The 14,710-nt window shown below is 35.0% G+C and overlaps 1 protein-coding gene across 2 annotated transcripts in view; it reads right to left on the reverse strand.

The window, feature by feature from the left end:
- Positions 1-14,710, reverse strand: part of GLS (glutaminase) — a 58,288-nt gene that overhangs the window by 21,621 nt on the left and 21,957 nt on the right. For both annotated transcript variants that reach the window (XM_082055160.1, XM_082055161.1), the window contains exons 8-14: positions 6,893-6,925; positions 6,579-6,637; positions 5,693-5,759; positions 5,124-5,174; positions 2,559-2,735; positions 1,299-1,430; positions 117-209 (exon numbers count right to left, since the gene is read on the reverse strand). In XM_082055160.1, the coding sequence (XP_081911286.1) occupies positions 117-209; positions 1,299-1,430; positions 2,559-2,735; positions 5,124-5,174; positions 5,693-5,759; positions 6,579-6,637; positions 6,893-6,925 (612 nt within the window). The remainder of the gene's footprint in view (positions 1-116; positions 210-1,298; positions 1,431-2,558; positions 2,736-5,123; positions 5,175-5,692; positions 5,760-6,578; positions 6,638-6,892; positions 6,926-14,710) is intronic.

Raw genomic sequence — 14,710 nt, forward strand, 5'->3', positions numbered from 1 at the left:
ACGTGAAAGCTTTGATGCAATACATGTCATTGAGCAGTTTTGCCTTCAGAGAAGATCTTTCTGCATTTCTTCTGATGTCTACAAGCAATACTCACTAAACACACATACTAACTTACCCGCTGATCACCACCTTCTCTGCGAGGATCCAGCTTTTTCGCAAAGTGTCTCAAATTATCGTAGTTATGGAAATTGCACAAAGAAACCAGATCCTGCAAATATTTAGAGAACACACATTATTATTTGCATATTATAGTCAAATACATATGACATTATACTAACACTGATGTTTTATATCATATCCTTATAACTTAAACCAGTGACAACAGAAGCTTCTTTTTTTGATTCAGTAAATCAATACCAATGTTTATAAGGCCTTTTGAACCTAATACAATGATATGATTAAGCTCTAATAACACCTTTAAACTCCTCTTTAAAAAAAGGTACAAAACTAGCAATTTGCAAAATATCTATTTCAAAATATTTCTACTCCAGCTGCATGAAACACCCCAGGAACAGGAAGAATAGTCTGGGCTAGTCTAGTACATAAAACTTTAATCAAAAGGATAAAACAAGAAAATATGCGACATAATGGATTTTAATTCAGTTTGATTTACAACATGAAAAGTTATTATTACAGAACTTTGCTATGCTGTTTATTTTTAAAAGTGAATGTTACATTCATGTTACTTGTATGCCATGATCATCTATCAGGCTCAGGTCTTATTATAATAAAAAAGGCAGTAAATCCTTCACCTACCTATTGATCTGTGATTCTATATTTAAATTCCTCCTTTTTAAGATTCCCCCCCCCCCCATTTATAATTACTTAGTTGGTATTACAAGGTAGTTTTCAGGAGAAAATTTAAAAAGGCAACATTTTTCTATGTTACCTCTCCCACAAAACATCTTTATTAATCATTACAAGGTACTCCACAAAGTCTCTTCTGCTTCTAAGGCTGCTGTCAACACTGCCCACAGCCCTTTCAAAAGCAGGAGATAAAGCCAGGAAGAGCTTGCCCAAAACCTGTGTTCCTTTCCAAAGCTTATCCACAATCAATTTCTCCAGTGTTTCTGGCATCATATTTTCTTAATGCTTACTGAATTAAAAGTGTTATTTATTACTAAAATGCAAGTGTCTCTGACTTTTCACCCTTGGCTCAAATGAAACTTATGATGTATTAAGAGTAACAAATCACTAATTCACTTAGATCTCAGCTATGCTAAAAGAAGCTCAGTAAACATCAGCTGCAAAAGGAAAACAAACCCAAAACAACATAAAAAAAGGCAATGCTGCTTACATGACAGAAGTGAATTCCTTTAACGCTGTTGCCCATCTTGTCCAATGGAGGTGACCAGCACATCAAGCCCATGACGTTAGGAACAACCAGAAGAATCCCACCAGCAACTCCAGATTTCGCAGGAAGACCAACCTACAGAAAAAAATAGAGAATTACTGTTCTCTGCAAACATTCTTCACTATTCTAACACAATGCTTTGGCATTTTACTGAAGATTGTTATGCAGCATTTATAAAATGTAGATCTGGAAAGCACTTTAAGGTGGGAAAGCATTCTTGCTTATTTCTTCTTAGATAGACAACAACCTGAAGCACAGTTCATGGCAATCCATTGTACAGGATGACACATCATTGCTATTAGTAACACAGATTCAGTAATACAGCACAAAAGATAATTTAAATCTACTATAAAAAGTAATTATGACTAAGCAGTAGTGCACAAGTGTATCTTGGAGTGTGTCATCATGAACAGCTTGCAACAAGGTAGTATCACAAATCTACATACATTGAAAAAAAATCTTGACTTGAAAAGGTAAAAAAACCCCAAAACTAAAGAAAACAGAAGAATCTGTCCATGAAATCATACAATAGCTATTTATTTACAATCTAGATAAAGGTATTGCTTTTTTCCAGCAGAAACTAACATGTCACATATCCTCATAGCTCTGTAAGCAATAATTTCTAGGTCACATAAACCATCGTAACTGACTTCACATGTATGCAATAAGAAAAAAACTAGAAATGCTCAAAACAAAATGCTGAAAACATAAATAAGACACAGTACATCTTAAAATACTTATACATGAGGAACAAACTGCTGGAAAATAGAAGCATGGTACATATGCTATGTATGACAGCCACTTTTACAACACGAGGACAATTCCTGAGCCTTAATAAAGAAAAAGCAACTGTCTGCAAAGGCTTTGTGCAATCTTCTACTCCCATATAGCAGGAGTTCACTTCTGCTGCTTCCAGCTACATCTGCATCATTAACAGCCTTTCTTAAGAGACAGTATTCACATTTCCACATGAAAAGGATTCCAAAATATCAAGTGGCAGAGAACAGTAAGTGCTATAAGGTAAACTGTATTAGTAGTGCCATGAATCCTAGGTGAGATTTTCCCATAAGGTGTGTTCAATTTCTAAACAATCCATGTAACACCTGCTCCTCTCCCCCAGAAGCAAGCCTTGGAACATGGAAAACAATAGTAAAAATTAATCTTCCTGGTCAGCTATAACAAAGATCTGAAAACAATACTTACGTGGAAGGCAAACTGCCCTGAAAAGTCATACATGCCACAGGAATGCATTAAACTGAGGGTATTCCGGACTGCTTCGGGACTCAGGACTCTTTCCCCAGTGATTGGGCAAAATCCACCGTTAGCCAGAGTTGCTGCCATCACACTTGCTGATTCACACGTTACTTCTATCGAGCAAAGCTTATGAAAAAGAAATAGAGATTATAAGAACTGATACTTCTCACACAGGAAGGCCAGGATCAACAATATTTCTCTACAGAAACAACATATCATAAAATAACCTGTAGCATAACATTCGTTACAGATGACACTAGTAGCGTCAATTAATATGGTCTGAATTCCTACTACAAAGATCCCAGCAACAGTGTTTGTAAGCCCTCTCAATAGTTTGAAACAGTATTTGTCATGAGTGTTTCTGCCTGATTCTTCCCCCCACCCCCCTTATGTTTCTTTGAGAGGAAGAGGTCTGGAAAACAATCTCAGTATTGTGTATCTGCTTAAATGGCAAAGCCACAGAATGACTGTTTTTCTTCAATTTGTTTTGTGTGGGGTTTTTTTTTAAGCCTTAGAAGACCCCACACGCTACTACAAGTACATTCGAAAGCTGCAAACTCTAGCACATGCAAGTCTTAATGCCAGCACCTCCTGCTGATGCAGCCTTATTTCACTTTTTTTTCTCACATATACTTGATATGTTAAAGCTACGACCATATAATAGTTTCTCCCAGGATCCCTGCTTCATTACAGACTATACATACTTTGGTGACACATCAGGGAATGTGATATCATGCCATCACCTGATGCTGCCTCATTTCTGCAGAAACCAAAAGATAAGCTGGTTTCAACCTGAAATGCTACTCTGAAAAGTAAACAAACTAGTGCTTGTATTCTTGCTTTTGCCAAACAGTCATTACATGATACTTCATGAAATTACCTAAACCAAGTTTGCATGAGTAGTTACTACCTGGAATTCTTATTTTCCGGGTGCCAAACTCAATACATCCTAGTCCAATCAACTGGAGTTGCAAATCAAGAGATTGTCAGAGACGCATCTAAAATGGCAACCGTGTTTTAAACATATGAAGTATTACACGATAACACCTACTTTGGAAAAAAAAAAAAGTGTTTCTAGGTTCTCAGTTTAAGCACCTGCATTTTGTACCTCCGTTCTCTAAAGTGAGAATAATCTATCCCTGCTTTACAGAAACAACAAGAAAATAAGTTTATTTCTGTTCAGAAAGTTCCCAATTACACAAGGGAGGACAGAGTATTGCAGAAAACCCAAAGAAAAGAAATAAATAACCTTTTAGGTTGAATCTGAGGAGAGCGTTGGAAAGCAAGCATTGTAGAGTGAGGAGAAAAGAAAACAGAATTGCCACTCATCTATGAGCTGCACTTTTTCTGAGTATGGAGTGAAAAGGGAATATTGCAATGGGAAAAAAGAACTGACACACAGTCATGAAATTAGAGATCACAATGCACAAAAATTAGGCCAAATTAAAATACATCAGAAAAGTTAGTTTTAGCTTTTCTTATGAATAGCTTTGCACTCAGAAGCAAATCAGGACACGAGCCAGTAAGACAGAAAGCATTTTAAAAGCCTGTTTAAACAGTAAATTCAAAGAAACTATCAGTTGTGTTCTGCAATAGCAGAAATTCGGAGTGGACTATTAGCTTGTACCTCAACAAGAGGTCAACTAAGGGTAATCACGTATCCCTTACTTCATAAACAGTCCTTTGATTTAAAGACTAGAGTGGGTACATCCCAATACAAAAAACTCAGATAAAATTTGCATTTAAAAATATATTGTTTGTAATTTGCATAGCTAAGAGCAAGTCTCACAAATCAAAACCAGATTCATTTTGAGAACTAAACTCTGGATTAAAAAACAAACAAACAAATACACAAACAAAACTATCCCAGGCAGACTGAATCAGCAACACAACTGAAACTGCCTCTTGAAAACTTCATGCAGCAGAGCTGAGTTGCGAATGTTTTAACACTAGGAAACCCTCACTGCCGAAACACCTCACACTGGCCAAGTTCTCATTTTGTGACAGTTGCAAGCAACTTGCTGAAAGTGAAAAAGAAAAAAAAAAAAAAACAACCAGTGGACAGGAGAATATATATGCCTATATTCTTTGTTTTACTTGAAGCATTGAATTAAACAAAAAGGAATGATATTAATACAATTATTCTGTTTATAGCACTTCCCCTGAGCTTCCAATAGAGCATGCACACGGAGTCTAAAGTACTTCACAGCACAATAAAGATCATCAACCCAAAGAAGCAGAAGCATTTTGTAATACAAGACATTTTAAGCTTCTAACTACTAGTGTTTCAAAGACCATTGCTAGTTTACATTAGCAATAAAGGCACTGATACATCACCTAAACAAAAGCAGATATGGACACATCAAATGCACAAAAGTTCCAAATGGAGTTTAACAGAAGCTGACAAGACTAAATATAAGTCATTAGAGCCTTCATATCTAGGAACAAATCAGTTTCTACTGCTTGTAACAGTAATTCAGATCTATAATGAGTCTCAATTTTAAAGTCAGTTACCTGAAAATAGAAGTCTAGTATAGCAACCATATCTGTGCCTTCAGGAAAGCACTGAGAAAGAAAAATAGAGTCTTTAGTTAATTTTTTTTTAAATATCACTTCTAGAGAGACATAAATTACGTTATATCACTGTCAGCATGTTAAGCATTAGGCAGATTTAAAATTGCGTATTTATTAAAATGCAATAAGGAGCTATATTGAAACAAGTCAGATTTTAAAATAACAGTGCAGTGAGGTCAATAAGCTACGTATTAAAATATTTTTCACTACAGATTTCAAAATCCGTAAATCTGCAAACCGCACCTTCTATAGAACACAGATTATACATTTTATGACAAATTGAACAAATTATCATGGCTGTGATACAGAAAAAAGATTACGAGTGTTTTAAAATAATAAGTATCACACTTTCTAAATGACATCATGTTGAGTAACAGTACGAAAACATACACAGTTTAGAATCATTTATGCCATACTGTACATTAAATAAATTTGAAATCTTCACAGACTACGGAAAAAAAACCCAACACTCCACAGTCTTCAAAATATAATAAACAAGAGAGACCAACCTTTTTTTCTTTCAAGTAATAGCCAATTGCAAAGTTTCTATCTCCACTCTCCCTTTCAGACTGGAACCTTAAAAAAAAAAGAACATGTCAAACTTTCAGAAAAAAGCTGAACTTCAGAGATGTGATTCAATAAAACTGCTTGTAAAGGATACATTAATCTGAACACAAATATTCTGCTAATGGTACAGAAGATCAAATGGTGACGAGGTTGATGGCTGCCTGGTTTGTTGTGATGCTCATGTTCAGGATGAAGCCTGAAGGAGGAACCTGTACAGACACACGGGTGCGTAATTCTCTCCTGTCTGGTTCCTTCCATGCTAAACACTTTCATGTTAACAGAGCTCAGGAAAAACACTAGTTATCTCCTTCTTCTCTGCACCTGTGCTGCCTCTAAAAGCTCTTGAGATTTTTGGAGTGCTATACACTGAGCTAACAGGCAGGGGCGGGGCGGGGGGGGGGAAGTGTTGTAGAAAATAATTTAAATATGCAAAATAATTTTTTAAAAATATATTAAGAGTCCCAGTTGCATGAAGTGTGCTTTCTAAACGTCTGATCTGCAGCCACCAAAGTGCAGAGTTTAATTTTTAATCTGAATGCCAGGAAGGTAAGAGTTGCACTTAGAGCTCTGCCTGCCATAGCACCAACAAAGCACTACAACAGAATATTGACATTTCAAAGAGATTTTTATGTGAGATTTAGCCACACTGCTGTCAGAGACATGCACAACTTCAATTCTTTTAAATTTTAAGCCAAAGACACCCTCTAATATTAGGGATGAAATGACGGTTTCAATGTAAATTACTAAACTTTGCCATAAGCTCAATATGCCAATTATCAGTTGAGGCATTTTCCAGCTAACTTCAGGAAGTAAATAAAAGATACTTACGTAGCATTACTGAACCCAACATACTCGTTACCAGCCATTTTATTCATGAATTGCATCACCTGTTAGAGACAGAAAGGAGGAGGGAAAGCATGCTAACATTGCCAGACATTATAACTAATGAACTTTCAATCCAGCCTTACCCTAAACCTTGTAACACAATTTTACAAACGCAATCCAAATCACTGAATGTTTAAACAACCAAGATAAAAGACAAAACATTTGAAATTACTAAAATTTCACTTGCAATTCCCCTGCAATCTTGGGACTTTTACCATTAAATTTTATTAAAAAGGAATATTGTAACATTAACTTACGTAGTCAAATTTTTCTGCATTATTTGCTCCTTGCTGAAAGAAAAGAAAAAATAATTTACAAGAATTGTTAACATAAGAAAGAAGTTAGTTCACTTAACAGTATTAGGATTTTTAATGCATACAACTACAGTATGAGGCTAATTAAGAATAAAGTACTACAATCATTTCGTATATTAATGAAAAAATTAAAGTGTTAGATAAGTAAATCTTTAATTATCATTTAAATTAAATAATCCTATAAGAGTTCTATCAAACACCTGTATGTTGGAAATGAATTTAAACTGAAAAAGGTATGCTTTAAGTGCTCTCTATTCAGTTTTATGTGTTTAGCATAAGTAATGTAGTATATTAAAGAAAAAAAATACAAAAGTAACTACAGTCAGGATAATTATAATGAAAACACTAACTTTTTACAGATTAGTAACCCAAAGGTATTCTGATACTACTAACAGAGCTGAGCATAGGAAAGTTCAGGCTACTGAAGTTATTTCCATGGCTAGAGCCGATACTAAGAATTTAGATTGAAGACTTAAAATAATTGCATTTAATCAAATATATCCAATTAATATCTGATTGAAGTCCTACCTACTAAAAATTAAACAGTTAGAAAAATAGAATAACACGTCATAGAGTACACTATTGGGCTAGCAATGTAAGGAAAAATCTAAATCCAACTTAACAAGGATATTAGTGAAACTTAATCCTAAGTGTTGGGTGTTTTGCTTTTTTCAGGGAAGACGAGGGGTGTTATTTTGGGGCGCTTTTTTTTTCCCCTATTTAAGAACGATCTGAGATTTAGTAGCTGCCAGTTAAGGATGTATTAATTCTTTACTGGTCTCTGACAGGTGACCTTTCACAAATTCCTATAGCAAGCCATTGAAAGAGGGGTGGGAGGTAAAAAATAGCAAATGTTCTACTGGGGAGAGTTTTTAATTTAAGTAGCCAAGCAGAATTTTTTGAGGAAGTTTAAAAAAAACAATGGCATCACATACACAAGTGGAAACAATGTATCTGGAGATGTTTTTTTATGAATAATTTTTAATATTAAAGATACTTGATTTAGATAACAAAACTCTGTTTAACATATCTCAAACAATTCAAGACGCTACTTGCGCTGTGTTTAGTATGGGAATGGGGAAGGACGTGGAAAAAGTGAAGCTTTATATCTATCAACCAATATTTTACTTAATGAACTGTGTAAAGCCAGTCTCATTTCCCACTCTGTACGTGGGTTAGGGTGTTGCCGATAACCTCGGAAGCCCATGCATCAGCTCATCTACACGAGGATGTGCAGCCACACGCGTACCATCACTAGCTGCACGGAACACCACGCTGCTTGGTCAAAATTATGCACCAGTGGTTACCTTATGCTTAAAGGCTAGTAACTTTAAAGGCAATAATCTCTAGCTAATTTGCAATAAGATAAAAAAATCATGATACATTTCATCAAAATGTTCCTGTATAATATACCAGAACACAAGTCTTAAAAAATTAACTCCAAATCTGTTCAATGAAAAATAATTAAAAGAAGAAATTACCAACTTCATTGAACTGTTGCAGTTGTCAAAATATTCCATAGATCCTAATGCTGTAAAATATGTAACAACATTTAAACCACAAAAACCTTTTTAACCTTTCAAATGCACAATGAACATCTTTTTCTGGGAAAGTGGGTCAGCATTAGTTATGGGATGCTGCATTGATAATTGTATGGTTAGACATGTATAATAAATTGAAACAAGTTCTTTTGTTAAAAAAAGAAAGAGGGAGAAAGGGATCATGCTTTCTGCAAAAATATAAATACATAATACTGCACTTTTTTTTTTTCCCATTTGAAAAAAAATTCCTAGCCCTTCAACAAAAACCTGGCTTTACTAGCAGCATATAAAATTCGTGGGCAACAGACTCAATGCAAACTTTTTCCACATCAACTTGTTATAGCAAAGGTTTCCTTTTAAAATTAACATCTAATCTCGTATTTTGGGAAGAAAATCTTCTGTCTCCTAACTCAGATGATGTGGTTCTAGTCAGTGACGTTCCACACACTCGCATTGGTACTTTGTATTAAACATGAAAGCATCATTACTGAAATCTCACTGCTTGTATACCTAAAACATTTGCTTAAGTGATCATACGACCAAGGCCTCAGTAGGGATTTAACTGTAACGTGTTAATAAAACAGAAAACTTTTCTTCCATATGCATGATGACTAAAAACCCCAACATATTAATTTCCCTCTTTCAGCAGCTGACAGAATTATGCTGCTCCTCCTAAAAAGCTGAAGAGACACAGAGGCAACACACATTCTATGATTAAAATGCAATTGCAAATACAAAATCCTCACATTCACAATACTGAACAACTTTTCCAATGTAATTTAAAAAAATGTAAGAGACAAGAAAAATTCTGTTCTTGCACAAGTGCTTCTTATTGTATTGCTTGATTGTATAAGCCTATGAGGTTGGGGGCACCGCAACAATATTTCTTAAAAAGCATTTTTATTGAAGTTCAGATGCAAATTTATCTGTCTAGAACAAAGGAAACGTTCCATGCACTAACTCCACATACACTTAGTACATTTACCAGAACATATGTTCATATACACACTTACTGGATACATGCGTGTGTGTATATACATATGAAAACAACACTTCTAAATGAATACAAAATGAAACCAAAAATGTTGCAATTGAAGCAGACTGATAGGCAGAAAATTCAAACTTGCAGAAGACAGCTCAATAAAATTTTGTAAACACTTAAACCACAATGGACACTATGGCTGTCAATCATAAATTTGAATTTTTTGACTGTGTCAGGTTTTAGTGATCTTCCCTCCCCCCCCATTTTTTTTTAAAAAGATACTTTTATAACTTGTATTTCTACTAGAAAAATATAAGCAGTTGCATTGGTTGCATGCCTACATGTACACTGGAAAGAAGAGACCCATGGATACTTACCAGAGCTTGCAACGACTAAATCAGGCAATATTTATTAAAAAAGTAGTTAACATTAGTCACTTTTCACTGATCAACATTCAGTGTTTATACGATTAGACCACATAAGCTCTTACCATGTGTCTCTTGTTAAAATCATTTTTCAATTTTGAATCTAAGCCAAGCTAATAAAAACATCTGTATCATGAGAAGTTTATAATCTTCTAATAATAGAAGATTATTTTAAAATTAATTTCTGGAATTTTTTTAAAGCAAATTTATAACCAAACACTATGCTGCAACAAAAAACATCCGGAAAAAAAAAATCATGACGCTATGTCAGTGTGTAAGAAATCTCTTTTTTCATTTGTGCATTTTACATTAGCTATTAACGTTCTTATTTTAGTTTTCTGTACTTACATATATTTTTAAATTTATTTGTTAATCTGGGCCTGTTCTGTGAGAACTGGTGTCCTGACTGCTTAGCATGCCATTGTCAGCTCTGAAATACTTGAGAGCACACTGTCACAGACAGTACTTGATCCACTAAGAACAATACTCTTACTATTTCAAATATATGTACGAATTATTTTGGTGTCCTTCAGTATTAAATACTTGCATATGTGATCGCATGTAATTTATATCACTACTACATATTCTATGTCAAGTAACATCTCATACATTTGAGTTATAATAAAAAACAAGTGCAGAATAATATGAATGTACATTCTATCCAAAATTAGTTACTACGAGAAAATTAATAACCCAGGAAAAGAGGAAATTTCACTAAAATAAAGTATCTGGCAGAGAAGATCACGACACCAGCACAGATTTTAAAGCAGTGTGCATATACATTTACATATCAGTCTATCAGGAAGGATAACTGGACTGGGTAGCATAGAGCAATTCAGCTAAGTCTGTACTATTTATTTAACTATATTGTTAAATAAACCATGCATTTTCCCACCTCTCAAGTATTAGATATTTTTACAACACTTTCTGACACACTCATTTGATGGCTTTTCAGCATATTTAGAAAGCTCTGAAGGAGAAGAGGAGACTGAGGGGTGACCTCATTAATGTCTACAAATATATAAAGGGTGAGTGTCATGCGGATGGAGCCAGGCTCTTCTCGGTGACAACCAATGGCAGGACAAGGGGTAATGGGTTCAAACTGGAACACAAGAGGTTCCACTTAAATTTGAGAAGGAACTTCTTCTCAGTAAGGGTAACAGAACACTGGGACAGGCTGCCCAGGGGCGTTGTGGAGTCTCCTACTCTGGAGACATTCAAACCTGCCTGGACACCTTCCTGTGTAACCTCATCTGGGTGTTCCTGCTCTGGCAGGGGGATTGGACTAGATGATCTTTCGAGGTCCCTTCCAATCCCTGACATTCTGTGATTCTGTGATATGAGATACACCTCTTTATGTTTCATACAAAAAAAGAAAAGCCTTCATTGAATTAAGTCAGTAAGATCATCATCTTCATTTTCCTGTGCACTAACTTTTCTTCAAAGACTATGAATACTGCTATGCCCCGCAATGTGTCTTAAATGTTCCCCATGGTAATTCACACTATAAAACACCTCCCTTCACTGAGCATTCATGTCTATCATCACTGTCTAAGATTGTGTGTGTTGTTGTCAGCACATATCAGCTATATACATATACATATATTTGCCCAAACCTTTGCTGTTACACTAGGAAAGCTTTTATCTACAGATGGACTCTTGAAATATACAATAAAAATTATGTAAGCCTAATTCCTTGTACTCTGGTGAATTCTTCCCCAGCCATTTGTCACCTTCTACATATTTCACTCTGGACCTTTCCTCTTCATCCTGTTTGCACCGCTAAGGCACCACCCTCTCCAGGCACTAAAAATACCCAGAAATGGGCAATTACTTACACAACCACTCATATTCCTGAAGCGGACATGCTTTGGGAATTGAATTGAAGGTTTAAGAAAAAACAACAGATCAAAGCATTAAATTCTACCCACGCTACAGGCAATGAAGACTTTTCCCAGTCTGTGTGATGCACAGAAAGCTGTGTACTTCAGAGCACTGCATCTGTACTAAACCTCTGCACCAGCTGAATCATCATCTTCCAAGCACCTGGATTTCCTCAGGGACATGGGAGAATTTACCATTATATCTAATATCACTTTTCCAAAACCTCCTGTAATTGCCACTGCAATTTTCTTTTGATAACAATTACTTTTAAATTATTATAACTATGTAATTTATGTAGCTAGTAATAAAGGCAAATGGCTGCACAATTACAAACAAGGGAAAAGGTCCTTAGGGTTCTTCAAAAATTTTATATCATTAAAACTGGCCCACGGGATATCTTTTTGCTAAAGCTTTTTTATCATAGATACACGTCTTAAATTGCTGGAACAGTCTGTGGAGTGTAATGCAAGTACATTTACAGCAGGGCCGTGAGTCAAGGCACCAAAGCGTAAATATATCGTAGTTCTGAGCACAAGACAGTAGAAGGATCACTTTAGCTGGTAAAAGTATGATATAGTCATGCCTAAGCAAGCCAAATGTACAACTTAACATGCACATATGCATTATTATTTATTATTATGAATAGCAAGGGCTAAAGATAACATTACAGTTTAGGTCGGTGCTCTGTTGCAAGGTGTATATACCAAATTCAGCCTCCCATACGCAGTTCTAAGTGCCTTCTAAGAACTCTTTTTTTCCCCCTAAAATGTTCACATATGATGTGTTCTGACAAAAAGATTACTCTGAGTATCACCTCTTATCCACAAGTAATCATAATTTATGCCCGATTCCAAGGGCAGTTGTGTGCAAGATCATGCATGCTAACAGCTGCTGAATTCAGTACAACGTATGTGAATTTTGAAAGAATTCTTATATCAATTTCTCAGAAAGAGATTAAAAAAAATAATTTTGAATGAGGTAAAAGCATTCTTAACACTGAAAATCAGCACCAATCTCCCCATAGCTATCAACATATAAATCTGTCATACATGGTGAATTAGACCATGTTTAATAATGCCTTAATTTTCTTCGACTGTAGGAGCCATACACAGTCTTCAAGATACACAAGCAACACCTTAAATAAACAGAACAAATGCAGAGGAACTGAGGGCAAAACATGGGTTAATGAGGCCACTTTAAAAATAAGTCTTAAATTAGATCAAACATAAATGTGCATCACTTAAATCACGGAATAATTAGTAGGAATATTGTTAAGTTGCAGATTGTACAGAAGTTATTTCACAAAAAATATGATTGGGTAACTTTCTATCCATGACTCACTATGTGATTTTCTTCAGAACATGTTTAGTTTGGTTAGTTATTCAAATGATAAATGGTATCTTAGTGGAAGCAGTACATAAAATAATCTCCATTTTAATCACACTGAAAATAATGGAGTGTGATAAGTATGATATGCACCCATTAGACGTGCAGTTACCACATGCAAAGATGTCAGTGCAATGCAATACTCTTAATAAGAACATTACAGCAAATAAATAAATAAGAAAACACCCAGTGAAAACAATCCCCCAACCTTCTAAGAAATATCACGATTGCATGCAGTAAACAAATCCATGTTATCTATTTAGAAGTACACCATTTATCAAGAACTATGTGCCTTCTGCAAGAGGCACATGCTCGTGTTTTCCCTTAGAACCAGGAGGGCATGTTGTCATGGGACTAACATTTTGACATTTCAGACAAATGTGTTAAATCAGATTTTAAAATTCACTATTAACCAAGTGAATTTCAATGCTCAGTCAACCTTTAGAAAAATATTAAATGTGAATAAATTTACCTGTCATACTTAAGGCCATTTTCTTTCACCTACAGCTATTAAAGATAAATGTCTTTAAGCAGGAGTTGTTACACAGAAAATCATGATCTAAGTAATTTTAAAATCAACAACTTGGAAATAGGAGGTAGGAAACACACTGTAGCTAATGGAATTTGAAAAAAAAAAAACCAAGACAAAGGCTGTAAACAAGATTTTTAGACCTCTGAAGTGACAATATTTAGTTTTGTACTTCAAAACTCCAGAGAAATGACATGTTCCCCACAATTCTAAGTGGTTACCCTTAAAAAAATAATTTTACAAGTGGTTACCAAAACAAGGCAAAAAATACAAGTAAAGTATCTAGCAAACATTAGCATTACATGGAATTTACACCACTTACAGCTTGAAAAGATATATACAGCTTATTCTAAGGAAAAGTAAAATACAGCTTCCCAAAAGTCACAAGATCACGGACTAAAGAGGTTAAGTCATTATTCAGTTACAGTTTACGCAGTAAAATATGGGTAACTGTTTCCAAACACAGTTCTTTAAGAAAGAACATTTAACATCCCAACAGAAACTACGTAACATAGAAGTTAAGCATAATTTAGTTGCACAGTATGTTAATAGCAGACAAATTCAGTACTAAGACTGAGGGGCAAATATAGCTGCATGGCTCCTGTACAAAGTACAGTATCTTCCATTGCTTCTGCACAGCAAGAAATATTTGGGTAACTTCATGCTATATAAGTACATCAGGCATTCAGGAGCATATTTCTGAGTGCTATAAAGTATATTCCTGAGAACACACTCTCACTGTTCAACAAGTATGAGGCAATTCTCAAGAGAGACTATGAAGTGTTGTGCAGTTAAAGAAGGAAACAAAGTAAAAATACTAAGGAAAAAGAGTGTCTTTCAGCTGCACCATTACTTTTTTAAAATGGCTGGTCTGATATTGCATTTGTTTGAAGTGTTACTTTTCCCAAAACATCAGAACTTCTCTATCCACTAATGAGTAAACTGCCATTAGGTATTACACACACAAAATAAAAACAGACCATAATCTGTAGAAGATACTTTTTCTACACTCCA

The sequence above is a fragment of the Streptopelia decaocto genome, assembly GCF_964273445.1.
Source record: "Streptopelia decaocto genome assembly, chromosome: 6".
Classification (NCBI taxonomy): Eukaryota; Metazoa; Chordata; class Aves; order Columbiformes; family Columbidae; genus Streptopelia; species Streptopelia decaocto.